Source organism: Carcharodon carcharias, chromosome 20 (genome assembly GCF_017639515.1).
Source record: "Carcharodon carcharias isolate sCarCar2 chromosome 20, sCarCar2.pri, whole genome shotgun sequence".
NCBI classification, from domain to species: domain Eukaryota; kingdom Metazoa; phylum Chordata; class Chondrichthyes; order Lamniformes; family Lamnidae; genus Carcharodon; species Carcharodon carcharias.
In genome coordinates, this window is record NC_054486.1 from 88,911,406 (window position 1) to 88,933,700 (window position 22,295).

The 22,295-nt window shown below is 42.5% G+C and overlaps 1 protein-coding gene across 1 annotated transcript in view; it reads left to right on the forward strand.

The window, feature by feature from the left end:
• Window positions 1-22,295, forward strand: part of ppp4r4 (protein phosphatase 4, regulatory subunit 4) — a 163,599-nt gene that overhangs the window by 97,036 nt on the left and 44,268 nt on the right. The window contains exons 6-9 of the mRNA XM_041214211.1: window positions 11,419-11,525; window positions 14,937-15,044; window positions 16,096-16,217; window positions 18,870-18,992. Coding sequence (XP_041070145.1) covers window positions 11,419-11,525; window positions 14,937-15,044; window positions 16,096-16,217; window positions 18,870-18,992 — 460 coding nt within the window. The remainder of the gene's footprint in view (window positions 1-11,418; window positions 11,526-14,936; window positions 15,045-16,095; window positions 16,218-18,869; window positions 18,993-22,295) is intronic.

Genomic DNA, 22,295 nt, shown 5'->3' on the forward strand with positions numbered 1-22,295 from the left:
CCCTTCGCTAAATCCATGAGCCCACTGAACAATTTGGAGCCAGGCGCACTTGGGGCTGAGAGACTGTGAGTAAGGTTGTAAGCTTGACTGCCACAGATGCTCAAGAGAATTGCTTTGAGCTTTGCATCCTCCCATGTCTGATTGTCTCTGGTATTTTTTTTGATTTCTGGGTGATTGGGAATGATTCTTGCTTTGCGGCTTCTTCTGCGGTTTTGGCGCCATGCCTGGCTACAGGTTCCTGCCATTTTGCAAGCTCTGGGGCTCCTGCGAATCTTCATTGATGATTGAGAGTAGATTTAATTGCAGCAGTCCTCTTCTGTATATTATATTGCAGTATTTTGGTTATTTCAACAATCGCCAGTGCAAGGTAATGTAAAGAATTATTTTGAAGAATTAATTCATAATTTACAGTGATTATGCATTCCCTCATGGAATTAAAGCCCCACAGGAAAATTGGTCCAACTGTGGCTAGCAAGAGAAATTAAAGATAGAATTTGATTAAAGAAAGAGGCTTAAAATGTTGCCAGAAAGAATAATGAGTCTGAGGATTGGGAGAACTTTAAAATTCAATGAAGGATGACAAAGGACTTGATGAGGAAAACATTAGGATATGAGAGTAAACTAACTAGAAACATAAATACAGATTGTAAAACGTTCCACAGGCATGTAAAAAGGCAGCGATGAATAAGAACAATAGTAGGTCACTTAGAGACAGATAGGAGAAATTTTAATTGGGGATAGGAAATGTAAGAAACCACTTTTTTTAAAAAAAAAACCTCGCCACACTGGCGGGGCTTGCTGGATCTTGGAGCAGTCACCACTCTGTTCTCTAGCAGATTACTCAGATCACTGGGGCGCTGCCCCACGGCAATGGCAGTTGCTCCTCTTTCGGGAGATGGTAGCATAGTGGTAATATCACGGGACTAGTAATACAGAGGCCTAGACTAATGACCTGGGGACATGGGTTCAAAGTCCACTACGGCAGCTGGTGGATTTTAAATTAAATTAATGAAACTGGAATTGGAAGCTAGCCTCAGTAATGGTGACCATGAAACTATCATTGATTGTTGTAAAAACCCACCTGGTTCACTGATGTCCTTTAGGGAAGGAAATCTGCCATCCTTACCAGGTCTTGCCTACATTGGATTTCAGACCTACAGCAATATGGTTGACTCTTAACTGCCCTCTGAAATGGCCTAGCAAATCACTCAGTTCAAGGGCAATTAGGAATGGGCAACAAACACTGGCCTTGCCAGCGACACCTACACCTCATGAAAGAATAAAGAACAAAAGGATTTTTTAAAAAAATGACAGCATTTATGCACCCATCATTGCCAGTTCACGAGTTTGCTTGCTGTTGTCTGTCAGCTAGCCAACTCAGACTAGTGCTGCCCACGCCAAGGCAATGCAGTCCAAAGCCAGGCCCTTGAGGCAAAGAACTGCTCATGGAAATGCAGCAAAGCCTTCTACAGTCTCCCCCATTGAAAGTCAGCAGTCTTCCACCAGCTATGCTACAGCCACAGGGATAACACTGCAAAGGAACACAAAGGCAACCACAGGACAGGAACTGCAGGGAATGCAAAAGGGAGAATAGTTTAGTAATGTATGATTACTGGAAGTGTTGAATAAACTTGGTATGGGATAATTGCTTCGTTGTGTCTTTTAAGTCAGGATTTAGGCCAGGAGGATGTTGTGATAGTCCCTAACAGAGGAGTGATAAGTTGGGGGAAGGTGCTGAGTAACAGGGATCTGAAGATTTCTTCAGGGGAACAAGAGTTTGATGAAAGGCTTACAGAGAGCCTGTTTGGAGCATGGATGCCTCCTTCACCCCTTCTTCCACCTCCGGACTCTTCTTCCACCTCCAGCCCCTTCTTCCACCGACTCCCTTGGATTTAAAAAGAATAGAACAGGGTACTTTCTAAGTGATGAAAGTCTAGAAACTGTAGTTGTCCAAAGTGACTTGAGAGTCCAGGTACACAAATCATGAAAATGCCATAAGAGAGGTACAGATAATAATCAAAAAGGCTAATGGACTGCTGGCCTTTATACCTTGAATACTAGATCTAGAGAAATTCAAATGAGTAGGAGTCATGCTTCAGCTATACAAATCCCTGGTTAGACCACAGCTGAGTACTGCCAGCTGTACACCTTTGGAAGGGTATATTGGCTTTGGAGGGAGTGCACTGTAGAATTACCAAAATGTTACCAGGGGCTGGATTTACAGGAGTTGGTGGGCGGGTGCAAGTAAAATTCTCCAAGTGGCCTTCCTGCCGCCTTCCTGGACCTGTCTGCAATTTTATTGTGGGACAGGTGAGGCCGAGCCCTCCCTTGCCCCAGTTGAGGGCCTTAAGTAGGCAATTAATGATCATTTAAGGGCTGTTTCCCACCTGGCCTCAATTTTGAGGCTGCCAGGAGGAGTTCAGGAGCTGGGGAAAGCTGAGCCTGGAAACTCTGCTTGGGCTTCGGGGATGGGGGGGGCACCCCCATCAAATGCTTACTTTTTGCATGCGGCAGCCCTGCACAAGGTCTGCCCTCCCCATCCAGCCTCTCCATCAAGACCCCCAGCTCCCTCGGGCTTCATCTCCCCTCCCACCATGAGACCACCTGCACTTACCTGGTCTTGGACTCCAGGACATAGCAACTACTTGTAGTCCCAGTCCTGGCTACTGCCACTGTTGCCTGACAACTCTGAGGCAGAACTTCCCCCCCAACTGAAGGATTGGCAGTCCAGTCTCCAGCCAATTAACACTCCTTGGAATGTGGCTGCTGCAGGAAAAAAACACTACTGGAATCTCATGATCAGAGAGCGACCTAGGCCACAGGTAAGTAATGTGGGGGTTTATTTTGTGGGGTTGGGGTTGCTGGTAGAGGGGTGTAGGGGTGTTTGGCAGCAAGGACATGGTCGGGGGGGTTCTCACTGGGCCCCTCTTTCTGATGTTGAGCCCCTCGATCAGACACCAAGTCCTTTGATGGAGAGAACTTCTCCCAGAAATGACAAGCTGACCGCACTGTTTTGCCTGCTGTGCACACCTCATCTTCACGGGTCCCCACCACTGGGTCAATACCAGCGATGGCAGGATAAGAACCTTAAGTGGTTATTAATTGGCCACTTAAGGGCCTCAATAGGCAGTGGGGCGGGAAGGTCGATCATGGGTCTTCTGCCCAGAATTTTATTCTGGCAGAGGAAGAAAGGTGGCCGGTTTCCGGTACTCCCCCATCCCACCTACTTACATGCCCTTCTTACCTCCAAGCTCGCCACCACCGAGAGCACAAGGTGCCATCCAATGTTTCAGGTTGATGATCTTTCTTCAGAACGGGGAAAGTTAGAAATGTAATAAAGTATTCCTTGGAATTTAGGTTAGGGGATGATTTGACTGAAGTTTTCAATATATTGACGGGAACAATTTGGGTAAATCGAGAGAAATTATTCCACTAATTTGGGTGTCCAGAGCTGTGGGGAAATCTAAAAATCAAAGCCAGACCTTTCAGGACTGAAATTAGGAAACATTTCTACACATAAAGGATGGAAGATGGTTGGAACTCTCTTCGACAAATGGCCATTAATTCTAGATCAATTGTTAATTTTATAACTGAGATTGAAAAATTTTTATTAAGCAAAGATACTAAGGGATTTGGGGCAAAGATGGAGCATATGGAGTTAGGTCACAGATCAACCATGATCTCATTGAATGGCAGAACCGTTTAGAGAGGGTAAATAGCCTACTCCTGTTCATATACAAGGGGAACTGCAATTATAGTCCCAGTGAATGGAAGCAACTGGCATAGTTAGGGGTGTACTCAAAGACACACAGCTCCTTCTGGAAGTTCAGCACAATTCCCTTCTGACTTACAGAACTTTTATCAACTCCTTCAACAACACGGCGCTTCCACTAACTCTGCAGAAGCAAGTAGGAAGTCAAAAGCATCTCAGTTGAAGGTTGAATAGTATTTAATTTAAATAGTGCTGGGGTTGGGGAGCTGGGTGGATGTCCTTTATGCAGATGAATCCATATTCAGCTGTGTGTGCTTAAGAGAGGGCATTAACTAGAGCAGTGAGGTCCAAAATGGCAGGTGAGTCACCAGATCACCATTAGATGCTGACGCACTACACGATCAGCCCTCCCTTCATACTTTGATACATGTATGGGATGCTTACACTATTGCCATCCAAAGCATGACGATTGGTGCAGATCGCACTGTAAGTTGTCAGGAACAGACCCCTGCCATTTTTTTCCTCTCCTGGTACTTTTAGTAACGAAATTAGCAACACTATGGAGCCAAGTTTCTCAGCCAAGGTGTCTCACCAATTGTGTAGTATTTTGGTGAGATCGTATCAGAAGTACCGTATGCACTTTTAGCCCCTTTACCTAGTGAAGAACATACTTGCCTAAGGGAATGCAACAAAGCATCACCAGATTGATTCTTGGGATGCTGGGATTGTCCACAAAGAGATATTGGGCTGAATTTCCCAAAAATTGGAGTCCTATCCGCCGATGAAAATGATGGGTTTTCATGTATCTTCCTGAGCCCGCCTCATTATATATTTATTCCCGTGCAGCATGCTGTTTCTATGGTGGGCAGGCTTACACTTGTCTGCTTGCCATCACCCTGCTGTTGCATCATGCTGGCCGCCATCTTCAAAAGGCAGCTGCCAGCCAAACGCTCATCGCCAGGGAGACATGGCCTACAAAGGCAAAGAGACTGCAATGCCCCCCCTTCAACGATGGGTCCCTCGAGTGACTGCTGGATGTCATGGCCTGCAAAGACAAAAAGACTGCAGTCCCCTGCCTCAACGATGGGTCCCTCGAGCGACTGCTGGATGCCTTGGAGGTCCACCTGGATGTGCTTTACCCCCGCCCTGGCTGCAGGATGAGTAGTAATGTCACCAACCCGGCTTGGGAGGTAGTGGCAGCGGTGGTCAGCATCAACGCCCTTCAGAAGAGGACAGCCACCCAGTGCTGCAAAAAGATGAATGATTTCCTCCGTTCAGCCAGGGTAACTCACTCTTTTCATTACTCCCAACTCTCTCACTCACAAACACATCACACACCCACAGGGCCCTCACTCACTGCCAGTGCGAGGGACATCACCATTCACTCTTTCACACACGCCTTCATTGTCCTCATCCCGTCCATGGAACCACTCACCACCCACACAGGCCAGGCATACTTATCATTTGGCCCGGCACCTGTTCTGATACACTCTCCCCATCTCTATCCATGCAGGACAAACTGGCTCACAACAGGAGGGAAAGGTCGCAAACAGGTGGAGGGATGCTGGAATTCAAAGTTCTCTCAGAATTTGAAAATAGAACTATCCAGCTGGCCGGTGATGACTGGGACTGGTCCTGTGCTGATCGTGAGGCCGTGCTGCTCTACCAAGCGAGGACCCAGCAGTGCAACACCCATCAGATAACCATGCCGTGAGTGATGTGACCTCTTTCACAGGCCACTGCCATGAACTAATTATCCCCCCTTGCTTTCACAGGCACATCTGGGAAGTAGCAGAAAGAGTACACGACCCAGAGCCTCCAAGCAAGCTCCAAAGAAACCTCCGAAGAGGAATCTGAATGCACCCTCCCTGAAATCCCTCACAGTGCTCACCCACACCCTCCACCAGTGCAGAGACACACACCTCGGTGGGACCTAGCTTTAGAGTGGCCTTGGGACCACAACTTGGTGAGTACATCGCACTTTCTGATCCACAGCAAGCGGAGACAGGGACTTCCTAGTTCTCCGGCACTCGGAGGACTGTTGGAGGCCAGGAAGGGATGGCCGCTGCACTCAGATTGCAAGGCACTATGGAGGAGTCCATCCGTCTTCAGGCTGAGGTGATAGCGCTGGCATTGCAACCCACCGAGGCAGGATGGTGGCTGCCATGGAGACCTTGGTCCAGGAATTCACTCCTGCACTGCTGCGCAGGCTGAACTCCATCGCTGAGGCCATGAGAGGGGTGCTGAGCAGCTTGAACTCACTCCAGCTACTCTTTCCGCTCATGGAGTCAGCCAGGGGCCCTCGGGCACCCATATGGAGGAGGATCAGCAGGTAACTCTGGGAGTGACTGGCCCATCTGACTCCCCCCTTCCTGTGACTCTGCAGACCCAGCTTCACAGGCTGAGGAGGGTGCCACTGCCACACAGCAGGACCCTGAAAGCAGGCCGGGGCCCTCAAAGTCTCGGCCCTCCAGAGGACACCCACCAAAGTCATCACAGACAGGGCATCACAGTCAGCAGGCTGCCTCCGCTGTGGATGTCTGGGGAGCACCAAGACCTAATGGCAGGGTTAGGACAGTTGAGGAGAATTAGTTGCACAGCCTGGGCACAGATGTTAATCACTTGTACATAATGTTCACTATTGTCAATAAATTCCCAAGAATGTCTGCCTGCCTATGGCTCCTTGTTCTGATGAGCAGTATTCTTGTCACTCAGATGTGAAACCTTTCCACACAAGATAAAAGGCAGGTGTCTCAGTCCAGGGTTTCTTCTCTGTGCTCTGTGCGGCCATCAGACCACAGCGATGGTCCAGCCTCACACTCCCTGGAAACATTACTGATGCCTGCACCTCGGCAGTGCTGGTCATTGCTGCCAGAATGGAGTGGGCAGGTGCCACAGAGTTCTCTCGTACTCTCCGTGTGCTCTCAGCACCTTTTTAAGGTGGGACTAGCCCCCATCATATCAGCATCTGCGACCAGTGATGCTGTGCTCCAGCTCCTGAAGGGCTGAGGCGCTAAAAGCGGACACAGCATCAGATGCATCTAAAGCTTCATGGCTCCGTCTCCGAAATGCTCCTGAGCATGGAGCACAAGTGAGCTGCCCTCGGCCAGACAAGAGTCAGACATTCTCAAGAGGCCATGTGAAGATCTATGGCGTATCCTCACTGCATGTTGTCATCATCCTCCTGCAATCGAGCGACTATTAGGGCCTGCACTGCATCTCTGTGACAGGAGCATTTTCCTAGAGGGTTTTGGCGCTGAGATAAGCCAGACTGGAGTCAAACATTCACAACTGTGATGTGAGCATCTACAGAGATACCTCACTGCATGTTGTCATCATTCTCCTCAAATCTGACAGCAATGAGGGCCTCCCGAGTGTGCCTGCCTCATCTAGTCAGTGCGTGAACCTTATTCCCGTTGTCATCACCACTGAGGACCCACTCGCCCTCATTCCTGTCAGCTACCCCCTCATTGGAGGAGACGTGCAGCTCCTCCATCTCCTCCTCAGCCAGCTCCTCACCCCGTTGCAGCGCCAGGATGTAAAGGGCGCAGCAGCCGACGACGACGCGCGACACCCTCTGTGGACTGTATTGTAAGGCTTCACCAGACCGGTCCAGGCATCGGAACCGCACCTTCAGCATCCTGATGGCCTGCTCCACCAAATTGTGAGCTGCTGCATGAGCCTTATTATAGCGTCATTCTGCTGCAGTCTGAGGCCGCTGCACAGGTGTCATCAGCCACAGCCTCTAAGGGTAGCCCTTGTCCCCAAAGAGCCAACCCTGCAGCCTCTGTGGACCCTAGAAGACTGCAGGGATCTGCGAACGACTCAGGATATAGACATTGTGCATACTCCCTGGAAACCGTGCACATACCTGCAGGATGCATTTCTGGTGGTCACATACCAGCTGCACATTCAGTGAGTGGAAGCCCTTGCGGTTGATGAAGTCCACTGAGTGTAGCGATGGAGCCCTGAGTGTCACATGAGTGCAGCCAGTCGCACCCTGCACCTGTGGGAATCCTGAGATCAAGGCGAATCCAATGGCCCTTGCATCCTGGCTACCCTGGTCCTGGGCGAAATGCATAAAGTTGTATGCCATGGAGAAGATGGCATCCATGACTCATTGATGCATTTGTGGATGGTGGATTGTGAAAGAGATCCACTGTGGAGCCCTGAAAGGAACCACTGGCATAGAAATTGAGCGCCGCAGTCATTTTCATAGTCATTGGCAGTGGACGCCCTCCATGTCTCCTTGGCACCATGTCCTGCAGTAAGTGCAGTTGTTGGCGACACTGGTTCTCAGTCATCTGCAGGAATGGCAGGCAGCATCTAAACCCTGGGTGTTGCTAGGCGCCAACCAGCCACAGTTCGCTGTTGCTCCTGGGCAGCGTGTGTGGGAGCCCCTGCTGTCTCTTCTTCATGAGGTTGCTGCTCCTGTCTTTATATGGCCAGGCGCCTTAGTTGCTCTGTCCTCCATCTTCTACGGTCACTGTAGGCCATCAGGCATACAGCTAGGTCACCAGGATCCATGATCCTGACATGGTCCTCCTGCAGCATGAAAGCGAGAGAGATGTGACTATCATGGCTGTACTTAGCATCTTTACTGGCCCTGTGTGACCACCCCTTAATGCTTTCTGGAGTGTACTGGTCACCCCTCAGATGGCCAGAGATGGATGTGCTGCATGGCTGCCCTGTCAACCTGCGACATGGGGGACACTCGTCCAAACCGGGATGCTGAGATTGCAAGGGGCTGCGAGCGCCCCCAGCAATGACTGCTACATGGCCAGTGTTGGCGAGGAGATTGTACAAAGTGTGCAGTCAACTGCTCTGCGGTCCAATAAAGTGGTGGCTGACTCGAAGTCTGCGCGGGGTGGGGGGTGGGGGTTAAGATATGGAGCGCTTGGTGGCCCTTTAGTGCCTCTGTGATGCTTGCATCGGTGGGCAGGCTAGGATCCTGACCCCAATCATATCGCTGTGGCTGCGCCTGATCTGTCATAGTTGCAGAAGCATGGTCAGTTTACACAGGTGTCCCTAATGCGTAACCATTTCCCTCGCTTACTCTGCCCCCTCCCACCTTGATTGCCTGTGCATGGGATGCAGCGCCAGGGCAGCACTTAAAACCCCCCCATACCAAAGAGGTTGCCTCCGAGGTGGGCCAGCACTAGCCCCCAGACACTCCCCACCCCTCAGCGGGGCCAGTCATCAGTCTCCCACCCCCACCTCCTCCCCAGCGCCCCTGAGGCCTATAAACTGCATGCAAGCTGTGGAGAACGCTGCTGATCACTCACCTCAGATCCCCCAAAGCGAAGGCTGCTAAGTGCACGTCGCCTGCTTGCTGTTGTGAAACATGTCAGTGCACTTTCCCACCGACATGGACAGACCGATACGGTGGGGTTCCAAGAGCCTGGCGGAATGGCCTTTTAATCACGCTAATGTATTACAACTAGCTCCCTGCTGACCGACGACAGGAAACACGGCCCACCGTTGGCGGGCTGAGCTGAAGATTGCGACCTGCCTTCATGCCACCGTGAAGTGGGTCCCGCTATATTTTCTACGCATGCCACCTAACACGCCTACCACCAACGGGCTCGGAAAATTCCGCCCATTGAATAGATTAAGCCTATGTTCCATAGAGTTTATAAGAAATAGAGGTGATTGCATTGAAGCATGAAATTCACAAGGTTCTTGATGTGGTAGATACTGGGAGAATGTTTCTTCTGGCTGGGGAGCCTAGAAAAAGGTGCCACAGTCTCAGGATAAGGGGCTGGCCATTTAGGACAGAGATGAGGAGAAATTTCTTCACTCAAAGAGCTATGAATCTTTGGAAAATATTCATTATTGAGCATATTCAAGTGAAGATGAACAAGTTTTTGGATACAAAGGAAATAAAAGGAAATGGGAATTGATGGAAGAGGGCATAGCTAATGTAGAATATAAGCCATGATTTTACTGAATGGTGAAGCAGGTTCAAGAGGCTGAATGGCCTATTCCTCTTATTTCTTACATTTTTATGTTCTGAATGTTCAGACGAAGCAGTTTATATTTTTAATTTCAGAATTTTTCCATTATGCAAAATTATGCAACAATATTTTATAATAAATTGCTAAAAAATGGTAGCAAATTTTGTTGTAAATGACTTTTTCAGTAAAGTGAATTGGGCATTTTTAAATATACTGATACCAATGGATAGATTCTTATTTAAAAATAAAGCATAGTTTATAATTTAAGAATCTAAGTTTGCATCTTCATTTTTCTAAATTCTGGATCGCATGCATTTTCGTTTAAACTGTTCACTGGTGATGACCTGGTTTGAATTCATAAATCAAAGACAGTGGCTGGCTGAGATTCCGCCAATACACAGCATCATTGACAGTTGAGAAAATGGGGGCAAGATATCTACTTGAACATTATAATTGTACAAACAGCTAGGGAATGAAATGGTTTGCGGTTGGGATTTAACTTTAATAGACGTCCTCTTTTGTAACTTAAAATGCAGACCAATTGGTAGTTTGTTCAGCACAGTCATAAATACTGTTTCTTGAGAATTTACAACTAATAAAAATTAAATACAGGGATTGAATGTAGAAATAAATAATATAGTTGAATATGGGAAAAATTGCTAAGCATTTTTAGTTCTATATATAAAAAATGATTCCGATGTATTATATGTTCACTGTAGTGGAATGAGGAAAAATTTTAATTGGTATTCTTGGAGCAAAAGGTTAATGAAGCAACATCCATTAGTAATCCATTTGACAAGATGTAGTAAATACTTCGGTACAATTTTAATTCTTTATCATCCCACAGCAAAAAAACGTTGTGACAATTTTGATATTTACTTTTCAGATTGGATTTTTAGGGAACCATTACTGTTATGCTTGCTGACCCACCCTGGCTGCCAGTGAAACAATGCCTTAATTTTAAAATTCTCATCCTTGCTTTCAAACCCCTCCCTACCTCTGTAATCTCCTCCAGCTCCAAGATATCTACGCCCCTCTAATTCTGGTCTATTGAGCAGCTGATTTTAATTGATGCCCATGACTTCAACTGCCTGGGCCCTAAATTCTCTAAAACTCCTTAAACCTAAACCTTGCCGCTTTCATCACTTAAAATACCCCTTAAAGGCTACCTCTTGGACCAGGCTTTTGGTCATCTGCCTTAATGTCTTATGTGGCTCAGTGTTATATTTTGCTTTACATGTCTCTGTGATGAACCTGTGGATCTTCTATAATGTTAAGGGCGCTATATAAATATAAGAAGTTGATGACAAATCATTTAACCTTTCAATGTTATCTTCTACCTTTAATAATTATCATTTCTTACTCATGTTCCTTGATATTGGAATAACTTTAGGGAATATGACTCTTTTTATAGAGGGATTTTAGGCTTGCTAAAACGCTTGAGTAAAAATAAGCTCCAGCTTGATTTATTTATTGTTCATTGTTTATCATGGTGAAGCAGCTTCTTAATGCAATTTCTCTTAAACCTAGGCATGTGGTGAGGAATTCTATAGAAAGTTGATTCCTCAAAGAACCTGTAATCCCATAACATATTCAGTAGTTGTAGAATTTTAAAAACCTTTACTGTGAATTAACCATACAGTGCATTATGTGGTGTAAATGTGCTAAATTGGAAACTGTATTAAACTTAGCTGCAGTGACCAGTTGGAACTAATAATTTCCATAGTAACCTTTTTTACTTTTGTTTAGATTTTGTCCCCACTGGTTTCAAAGGCTCAATTATCACAGACAATCCAGTCACGTTTAGCTAGCTGCAAGATTCTGGGAAAAGTTGCCAGGAAATTTGAATCTCATATGTAAGTGAAAATAAATATTGATCCTTCTCTGCTAAGCACAAAGATCTGACATGAATGCAACATTATATACTATGGTCTGCTGTCATACTACTTGTATGAGTTCTCTGATGTGCAAGAATTGCTAAATATTTTAGCAGAGGCAAGAAAGATAGTTGGTATTCTAATAAAATTTCTGTCAATATTGTATTCTTGCGTGGACATATCGGCCGATGTTTGTTGCTTAGTAATTATGAATCTCTGCTTTACTTATCTACAGTTCAGTCTGACTTTTATAAATTTGCATATGAAGGTTACATAAGAACATCAGCTAAGGACCAGAAACCCATTTGTACAATTGGACTGCAGTCAGCTTAGTTAATTTCCCCAAACAAGTTAATAATGACAAATACATTTTCTAGATGAAAATTAGATTTCCATTTTACCTTTGAAAGTGATTGAGCAACGATTTCAAGGTGTGAATTGTAACTCTTTCGAGTACAAACACGTTTCCATCTGTTCCTATTCAGATGAAATTACATTGTTTCATAATTTGCCATGGTGAGATTTGAACTCTTGATCTTGGGGTTACAAGCCCTGTACCATAACCACTTGGCTTTCATACCAGAACTAAGGTGTGAATTGTAACTCTTTCAAGTACAAGCCCGTTTCCATCTGTTTCAGATGAAGTTACATTGTTTCATAGTTTGCCATTGTGAGATTTGAACTCTTGATCTTGGGGTTACAAACCCAGTACCATAACCACTTGGCTATTTAGGCCAAGCTGTGAATTGTATGTTAACTCATTGCAATCCACAAATGATTTACCCAAACAGATCTAAATTTAGTGCTCTATCTACTATTTAATCCTTGTAATCTTGAATCCCTTTAATGGATAAATATCTCTTCTACTCATTTTGAAGAGTTAGTTAACATACCATTAACTTTTTTTGTGGAACCATTGATGTGAAGATAAAAATTACTTCTTCTAATCTAGAGTCTGGCAATATTTTTAAATATGGGTTTTCTCTCTCAAAGTGCACAGACTGTCACTGTCCAGCATGATTAATATTGTTATTCAAAATATGGATCCAAATCTGGAGTAAACTATTTCCATTATCTACATACCATCCATCCTTATGTATAGAAAGCTATTTCTAAGTGTGAACGTTTCATTTTGGGATTCAGATGATGGTCAAATGGCTGAAGCTTTATCAGAAACATTTCAATGAGTTAACTGCCATGTAGGCACACTTGGTACTTTTTAACCATAGTTAATTGCACTGAACCTTCGAGGATTGCGTTGATCTTTTTTTAACTGAGCCAAGAATTTTTCTTTTTTCTAGGTTATATGACACTTTTGTTTTAGTTTGTTTTATATTGCAGTTATTCATTATACTATATTTTGCAATTTTGACAGAATTTTTAAATTATAGAGTTCTCTTTATTTTCTATAAATTTTTGGTAGATTTTAATGCTATACAGAAATCTTATTTAGTATTTAGTTATAGACTTCATTTCTATTTTTGTGAAGAATTATTACTGGTTGTTTTATTCAGTATGCCTTGCTGTAAACTATACAATCTAAGGTGAAGTTTGGTTTAAATTAATTTCTGAAAATAAAATTGAAGCAAATTGAGACATTTACTTATATCTGTTTAAAACAAAGTGATAAGAAAGTATAAATAGAATTTTTATTTTTCTAAGTAGCAATCTGGTTGACCGCAACATGTACCGGTGGCGATGTGCAACATGTGCAGGTGGTGATGCATCACTATCACATGGTTGCAAGTTTAGACCAAAAATGTTGCAAAAATGTAAAATATGTATGCTGATAACACCCAGCCGTCCTCCTTCACTATTCCCTCTTAACACCTCTGTGCTGTCAGACAGCCTAACAAAGATCAAAATGTTCTTCAGTGTATCAGAAAGATCAAACCATTGTTGCCAGTCACTTTGTTCAAGTTGTATAAATTCTTGTTCAGCCCCGGATCAAAAAATAACATCACACTTTTCAAATTTTATCCATCACCATGACGATTTGTGTCTCCCTTGATAGTATTGTGCTCCATCGATAATATTGTGAGCCCCACTGTTGCCGAAATCCTTATCCACATTTTTGCCACGTCTAGAATTCAAGCTCATCTTTGCTGGGCTTTCATCCTGCACGCCAGATAACACCATCCTTCCCAATTCTTGCTGACTTACATTGATTCTCTGTCCCTAAAAGCCTTGAATTTAAAGTCTCCGCAGGATCACACTCCCTATCACTGCAGTCTCTTCCACTTTTATATTCCATCCTCAGCCTTTGGTCTTTGTACACTCACCTCCCTTTGCCCAACCATTGATGGTAGAAATTTTAACCATCTTGGTCTTAATTTGTAGAATATCCTCCATAAATCTCTCCATCTTTCAGTCCATCTTTTCAGCCAAGCTTTTAGTCAGCCCTTAACCATTCTGCCATGATTCAGCACCCATTCATTTATCCCTTTTATTTTTTTGTACCCGTTCTGCTTTGGTCTGTATTCTATGTTAAAGACACTCTATAAATACAATTTATTGTTCTAAAATGGCGTCAAGTATGATTATATGAGCTATCATAGCCTTTTCTGTTCTCAAATCATGGGGAGAATTTTCTCCCCACAGGGTGGGCTGGGGGAGCAGGCACGGAGCTGATTGCCACCCACGATCGGCTGCGCTCCGCCATTTTACGTGGACGGGCTAATTAAGGCCCACCCACTGTGACGTGTGCCCAGTAGCGCTACTTGTGCAGGCAAGGGGAGGGCATGCGCACAAAAGAGTGCAGAAATCTCCCTGAGGCATGGAACTGCCTCAGGAAGATTAAGTTCAGTTCTAGAGTTGGAATAAATAAAAAAAATTAAATTATTCAGACATATCACCTCATGTGACAGTGTCACATGAGCTGGGACATGTTTATGAATTTTCATTAAAAAATTTATTTAATTAATAGAACCTTCATGAAACCTCATCCCGCTTGTGGGATGAGGAAGCGCCTTGGTTTTAGCTGGAATATGAAGTAAAGCATTTCATGGTAGAAGTGGTTCCATTCCATTGACTAGAGAATGAGACAAACCCTGATATCATTGCTTGTAAATTGCTGCTTTATAAATCAATCTCTCTCTCTCTGTCTCTCTCTCTTTTTTTCCCTCTCTCTTTCCTTTCTTTCTCTCTCTTTCTTCCTTTCTTTCTTTCTCTCTCTCTTGAATTTTTCATGCTTCTGTGTTATGCAGGATACCGCATTGGAATATAAGATATCTTGGAATTAGGATAATATTGATGTTGCTGTAGTTTCAATCACTTTTTGTAATATTTCCTTGATATGTTCTAAGACAGTACATTTAAGCTATGTGTGCCTATTTTAAATTATTAAAAAATAGGCAAAAAAAGTACATAACAGCTACATTGTCTCTGCAGAATAAAAAGAGATATTCTGCCTCTAGTGAAATCACTTTGCCAGGATGTAGAATATGAAGTTCGCTCCTGTATGTGTCGTCAGCTGGAATTTATAGCACAAGGAATTGGGTAAATATCGCAACTTACATTTCAAACCTATGTAGCCATTGTTTAAGTGAAATAAGAATGCTAGATATTAGAGAAAACCATAAATGCTGCAATTTTCTGAGTGACATGAAACTTAACTAAGCAAATAATCCATCAGACTGGACAACTCTGTGCCAAATTATAGGAGGGAGAATATCAGGAAATATTCATGAACATAGCTACTGCTATAAAGATGATATTAAGTCCTGACTCTACAAAATAGAATGGATCAAGGTGAAATTTGTGGTGTATATATTATATTTAATTTGGACAGCTGTTTTTGCTTCAGATTACATAACATTAGAAAGTTGTGTAGTGCACTTGAAGACGTTTAAAAACTGTAATTTCTTTAGCACTTTGGTCAAATTTATAAATTATGTAGCATTTTAAGTTTTATATTTAGAAACAGCTTGCCTGCTAAATTCAGTTGTTTATTTTATAGTGCTAACTACATTTTTATAAATCTATACAATATAGACAGCTTTTATAATTAAATGTTATGCTATAATATAGTCTATATTGCTGGAATTATAATGATCTAATCTTGATACCATTCAGATACATAATGTTAGAGATACTTGGGTAAATATTGGTTTCTGGTTTAAATTTGGCTTTGATGGGTGCAAAATTAAGAGAACAGGAGTATTTTGAAATTATGGTACAAGGGCTCCTTGGAGTCGGTGAAACTGTTCTGTAATCTTAAACAACTCAATTTAATTACCTACATCACTGATATATGGCTGCATACTCATTTCTAAAAAGTGGAATTAATTCTGAGTGTTTTGGATTTAGTGTGAGATTCAATCATCACTCATTCTTGATGCTCCATAAACCTTCTCTGTAATTAGGGCTCATGCTTTAGGCTTTATTCACCCATGGCTTCTCTGTATAAACTTACTAACTTCCAGGCAATTGATATGATTTACATTCAGGTTACATTGATGGGATTGAAAGAAGACGTTTAGGGCATTCTACACCAGTAGGATTTTTCTTTGATCTTTTCATACAAATTGTTTTTATTTTTATTATACAGGGTTGAGCAGACAAAAAGTGCAATACTTCCTGAATTAGTGGAGTTGGCTAAAGATGAAGGGAGCAGTGTACGCATTGCTGCATTTGACACCATTGTTAATCTGCTTGTGATTTTTGACAGCGGTAAGTTAACCCAGAGATAACAACTTATGTGGTCAGTGAATTAGTAAACTTAAGCATATAGTAAATTCTAAATGTTACCTTTGGTGATAATGAAGGGACAATTCTGATCTAATAATGTATTGACAGAGTTTAAGTGAAATTATAAATTAAACAATGGTTTCTATAAGACAGTCTTGTGAGACTGCCCATTGGATAGAGTTTTATGTAATTGTTTTATTATCTTGATTATAAGCTTGTCAAACACTTTTTAGTTTAAAACTATAGTTCGAATGGATGTTATGAGGTCTGCCAATATTATACACTACTTCACTTCCATCATTTTGTCTACACTAAAGTTACTACTATACATGCAACAAGAAAAACTATTGAAAACACACCTTCCCATGATAGCACTGATGAAGTAAACAAAATACCAAAACAAATTGCGGAATCAGAATCCTTGTCAGACTGAAAGTGCATGATTAAAAATACTGCACGTGTAACAATCTAATTTACATTGCCTTTCATTTTGTGATGCCCAACTGCAAACAAATATTCATTCATTGGATTTCCAACATGTTTGCCACCCGAAGGTGGACTCATCATTGTAATGAGTTGTGATTGAGTCAAATAAGTGTGTGTGTGTGTGTGTGTGTGTGTGTGTGTGTGTATGAGAGAAAGAAAGATTGCCATCAGGCTCACACCTTGGCTGCGGTAAATAGGGGCAAACACTTTGAGGGGATCCAAGTTGACTATAAAGGATGGGGGGTAAGGGGTGGGGGTAGCCCACTTGTGTGTTTATTTGTTATAATGAGCCTCAGAATTCTTTGTTTATTTGGGAATTGACAATCGACATGGTCTTGACCAACTAGGAGTTGTTTAACTTGAGTCATTTAGTATCTCAAAAAAAAACTTTCAACCCAAAAAAATTAGCACGCAGGACCTCTTATATTTTTCCAAATGGAGAATACACTTGCTTCTGTTCAGTAATTTATAACTGGAAACTCGTAAGCAGTAGGAAGAAAAATAAATACCCCTATTACTTAAAAAAAAGCATCCTTGAGTTCAGAAGGACTACTACTTTCGTTCAGATAAAGAGTCTTGTGGAAAAGTTTGCAAGGAGTCATTTCACTACTTCACGAAGTCAGAGAGCAGATCATATGAGACTAGTAAACTTAAAGGACTTGATGTTTTTTAGTTTAAAACCAACAGAAGCTTTTGGTTTTTTTTTGAGTTTGAAACTGGCATAGTTTATTCCAAAATACATACAATCATCAGCATCAAATGCTCTAGCATAACTATAAGACTAACACATTAAAATTCCAAGTACTTAACAGAGTCAGGCATTAACATGACAACTTCAATGACTTGTTGAAGTTTCTTCTCTGAAACTCCAACATTTGCTTCCTTTGAACCTGAAACACTCAGCATATCTTTGATCTCCCATACCTTCTCCTCGATTGGAATGTATATTGGGTCAAAAGTCAGCAAAAACCCTAACCATGGTCAATTTAACATTCACTTTATTGTCCTGTACTTTTCTCAGAGTTAAGCTATTCAATTCCAGCCCAAAATGGAAATGCTTCCCTAGCTTTCAGAATTCAATTTTCAGCTAGTTAAGAAGTATGAAGAAGGAATTAACCTTCAGAGGAAGTGAAGGTCTTCTACCTTCAGTGGTGTGTATGTGTTTGGTATTCAGAAAATGTTTCACTTCAGAGCCATACAACACCAAATTGCAACATTGAATTTATGGTGACTGGAACCACTTTACACCAAAAGGCTGTTAAAACATTCTAGCTTTATTTGCAACAGTTTTGACTGGAACCTGACGACAACAACAGTAGTTAATTTAGTAGCTATTCTGGATTCTACTCCACTGTGAATAGAACATCATTTGACTTTTAAGCAGTTGGGCTAGGGAGGTTCATGCAAATTTCACATGACTTCTGAGGGTATAGAGCTCCTGAGATCGAGTGGAAAAAATTGTTAATCTAAGGCTTATGAAGGATAAGTACTTTCAAAGAATGTAAAAGGACTTGCATCCATTAGCAAGATCAGTTAAAAACATTAACATGAACTAAAATTAATACTAGATAGTGCTGTGTTTGAAATAATACCTTCTTTACCTGTCAATAAACTTAATTTATCCCAGTTCTACCTAATATTGACTCGGAGTCAGGAGATATTTACACAGGTTCCCTAATAAATTTGATGTTTGAATTGTCATTGATCATTTTCTGTATCGATGCTTCACAGCATTTACCCTTTCATTTCAAAAGTGAAAATAGGGCCTTCTGCAGGAACCTATGTACTATCTTGTGTACCAAGGTGCTTTGATACCTTCCTATATTTTATTATAGCATCTTTAGTGTGGAAAAACACCTCAAAGCATTTTAGAAAGAAGTAATCAAAAAAAGGAACAACATTAAGTAATGTCTAAGCAAGCTGTGTGATGCTTTGGCAGCATGGTAAAATAAAATATTTTTTCTTAAAAGTAGACCTCAACACTTCCTAGCAAAACAGTTCCATTTGGCAGTTTGAAGTATTAATTTCCCATTTAACATCTGTATGCTCAATGAACTTTTTTGAGGTTGGTGCAGTTTTTGTATAGGATTATTTTCCTCTTTACTTTTGTTCTATCAGTAATAAATTATTCTGTGATGATCTTGTTAGATGACCGTACCCAAATTATATTTCCCTTGGTGATGATGTTCTGTGAAAAATCATTCAAAGCAGATGAGACTATCCTTGCACCATTGTCACACCAACTAGGAAAACTCTGTCATGGTCTCTCAGGTAAATTTCGTAAGTTTTGTTTTAGTTTCTCAACTTCAGTTATAGTAGTATTTTTAAAACATATATGTCTAAATGGAGTTTTTTATTTTCTTCTCTTCCTATCTGCCTTTGAATGTCAATATTGGTTTTAATTACTTGCTTGACTGTATCCTACTGTCCTTGTGTACCCATCTTCCAACAGCGAAGGAGCTACAACACAATTACTAGTATTGTACATTGCTGTGTAACAACCTCAGGAAAGATACATCGGCTTTGGAAGGAGTAATCAGGAATATAGACAAGTGTATGAAAACCTGTCCTCTTAATTTAACCCTCTGAACCCTGACATCAGCCTGGTGAATTTTCCCATCCAAGGCCAGTATATCCTTCATGAGGTGCAGTGCTCAAATATTTGAGTGCACAAATATAGGGGAAAATTCATTTGTGAACTAGACTTTTAGCACATCTTTGGGAAATGATTGCTGGGATGTCAATTGATCCTTCCTTAAACCATCAAAGCTATTGTTTTGTATCATTTGTTTTTTTTACACTCTCCTCTGGTTCTACAATCCCAATACCCATCGCCTCTGAAAACCAAGGCAAGTACTTATAATTATAGCTGACCTAGGCTCTATACAAATGAAGCATAACATTCTCCCCCTTATAGTCCAACACTTTTAAGATTAAGGCCACCATTCCTATTGCCTTTTTGATTTTTCTTCTTGTGACTGTATATTACTTTTAAAAGATTTCTATACTTGGTCTGCAAAATTTCTTTCTACTGCAGCACAAATTCACCAAAACTTTGCCAGGGATTACAAGGTTAAATTATGAAGACGTACTGCATAAACACAGTTTGTATTCCTTTGAGTTTAGGAGTTTAGACGGGGATTAATCTAATCAAGATGTTTAAAATGATTAAGGGGTTCATTAGATTAGATAAAAAGAAACTATTTCCTGTAGTGTGAGAATCCAGAATAAGAGGGCACAACTTTCAAGTTTAGAACTAGGGCATTCAGGAGTGAAATTGGAAAACAAGTTTTCCCCCAATTGGAGTGAAAAATGTGGAATTTCTGTTCTCTCCTCTCAGCTCCGTCCCCCATCCCCCGTCCCCTGTCCCCGTCCCCCGTCCCAAAAAAAACTGGGTCAATTAAAACTTCCTAGACTGAGAAGGTATTTTTCTGTAGTCAAGGATATCAAGGGCTATAGAGCAAAGGTAAGTTAAGGTGCAGATCAGTCATAATCTAACTGAATGATGGAATAGGCTCAAGTGGGCTGCTCCTGTTCATATGGGCAGAATATTAAGCTCGGCATGCGGGCTCGTGCTCGACATCCTGAGCATAAAATGATATGCGATGATGACGGGTGAGCGCCCCGACATCATCATCACAGTCTCGCGATATTTCGTACGGCAGGCGCGCACCGAAGTCGGCTGCATGGCTGCCGTCAATTAAAAGGCCTATTAAGTCCATTAAGAAGCTAATTAAATTTAAGTTTAAGCTGCCCGCCCAACCTAACAGTTGGCGGTCAGGCGAAAAGGCCAAGCGGCCTTTACATTTTTTAGGAAACCTCATCCACGGGCGGGATGAAGTTTCCTAAAGCAAATAAACATCAAATAAAAGTTTTATTTTTGAATTAAAAACATGTCCCAGTTCATGTGACAGATTCACATGAGAGGACGTGTTTTATGAGAATTTTATTTCCTTTATTTTTTTTTAAACCACTTCATCTCCCTGAGGCACCTTCGTGCCTCAGGGAGATTAAAGCTCTCTTTCGTGCGCATGCTTGCCCACCCCCCGCCTGCTCGTGTTCCACGGGGCCCACCAGTGTGAAATCGTGGTACGGAGCTGATTGCGGGCAGCATTCGGCCTCCCAATTGCTCCACCAAGGGCAAAATCTCGCCCTATGTTCCTATGATTCATCGAGTGTTTAGTAATGCCCTCCTGTGTTAGACATGCTAGTCTTTTATCTAAGCTAAAGCCAGACTAACTAGCCTTTAATTTCCTGGCTCAACTTGGCCTCTTTTTTAAAGAGGGAGCTTCAATTGTGAGCTTGTGGACTTTAACACATCTTTGTAAAATTATTTTTAGAACGTCAATTGATCCTTCCTTAGATTTGTTTGGATTTCAACCATCAAGGCTAAGTGATTTGTTTTGTACCATTTGGTTTTTTAAAAGAGTTGTCCTCTGCTAACTGTTTTGCACCCGCCTCTGGTGGTTCAACAATCCCAATGCTCATCATCTCTCTGAAAACCCTTGGTCCTATGAGTCACCTCCATGGGTCTAACCTCTGCATCCTCTGTTGCTGGGGCTCCTCTAGGGCCATGGGCCTCAGGCTGGGCCTCCTCTCCAAGCTGCATGAGGCGGTGCTGGGCCCTTCTCCTCCTCCTCCTCCTCCTCCTCCTCAATCAGATCACTGCCATCAAAAAGGCAGCATTGAGCACAGTTTCCGTTATTCAATCCCCCTTCTCCCTGTGGACTGATAGCTGCAGCAGATTGATGAATACTGGGCAAATATGGCAGACCTCTCATTCATAAAAAGCCAATGTCAGGCCCTAAAGCTGTTTCTGTGCTACTAGGTTTTGCTGATACAGCCTTGTAGCTGAGGCACAGACTCTCAGATCTAGATAACAAAAGTGCCAAACCTGATGCTTGATATCTCAATCCCACAGAGGTTGGAAGAGATTTGGATGCATTCATGAAATGTTCCACCTTAACAAAGGCAGTCCTGCAATATCTGATCTGGTATGCTGATCAAGCACAACTTGCACTTAGCAATGACTGATGCCCTGTTATACATGCCAGCTGGAGAAAGCACATTAGAGGCTTTCGATGATCTGGTAGCTATGCAGCAGCTGTGTTTCCTTAACGGCTTCCTGCATTTTCCATTTTCATATACCTCTATGTTAAAGCTCAAATGGAGCAACTGTATTGTGAAGCCAATGCTTCCTGCAGTCTCTTGTTAAAACACACTAAAAGGCAATGGCTCCAAATGCACTTCCTCAAGGAAGTCTTCCTCTTTTCTGTCAGCTCTGACTATATTTCAATGTTGTAACTCTAAGCAGTTTGAGGGTGCCCCCTGAAAGGACCCCTTAGTCCAGCCATGGACTCCTCCCACACTGCCTCAGACCCCTCCTGTGCAGATTCTTTTTCAGTCTCAATTTCAAACAATGGGGTTTCAAGATGGTGGTGCTGCATTTTTATTTTGACACCAGCTTTGACCCTCTCCCTGTCAGTCATTTGATCCCTCCAATCTTCCTTGAACCTCACAATGTGTAGGTAGAACACCCCCCACACACACACACACACACACACACACACACAC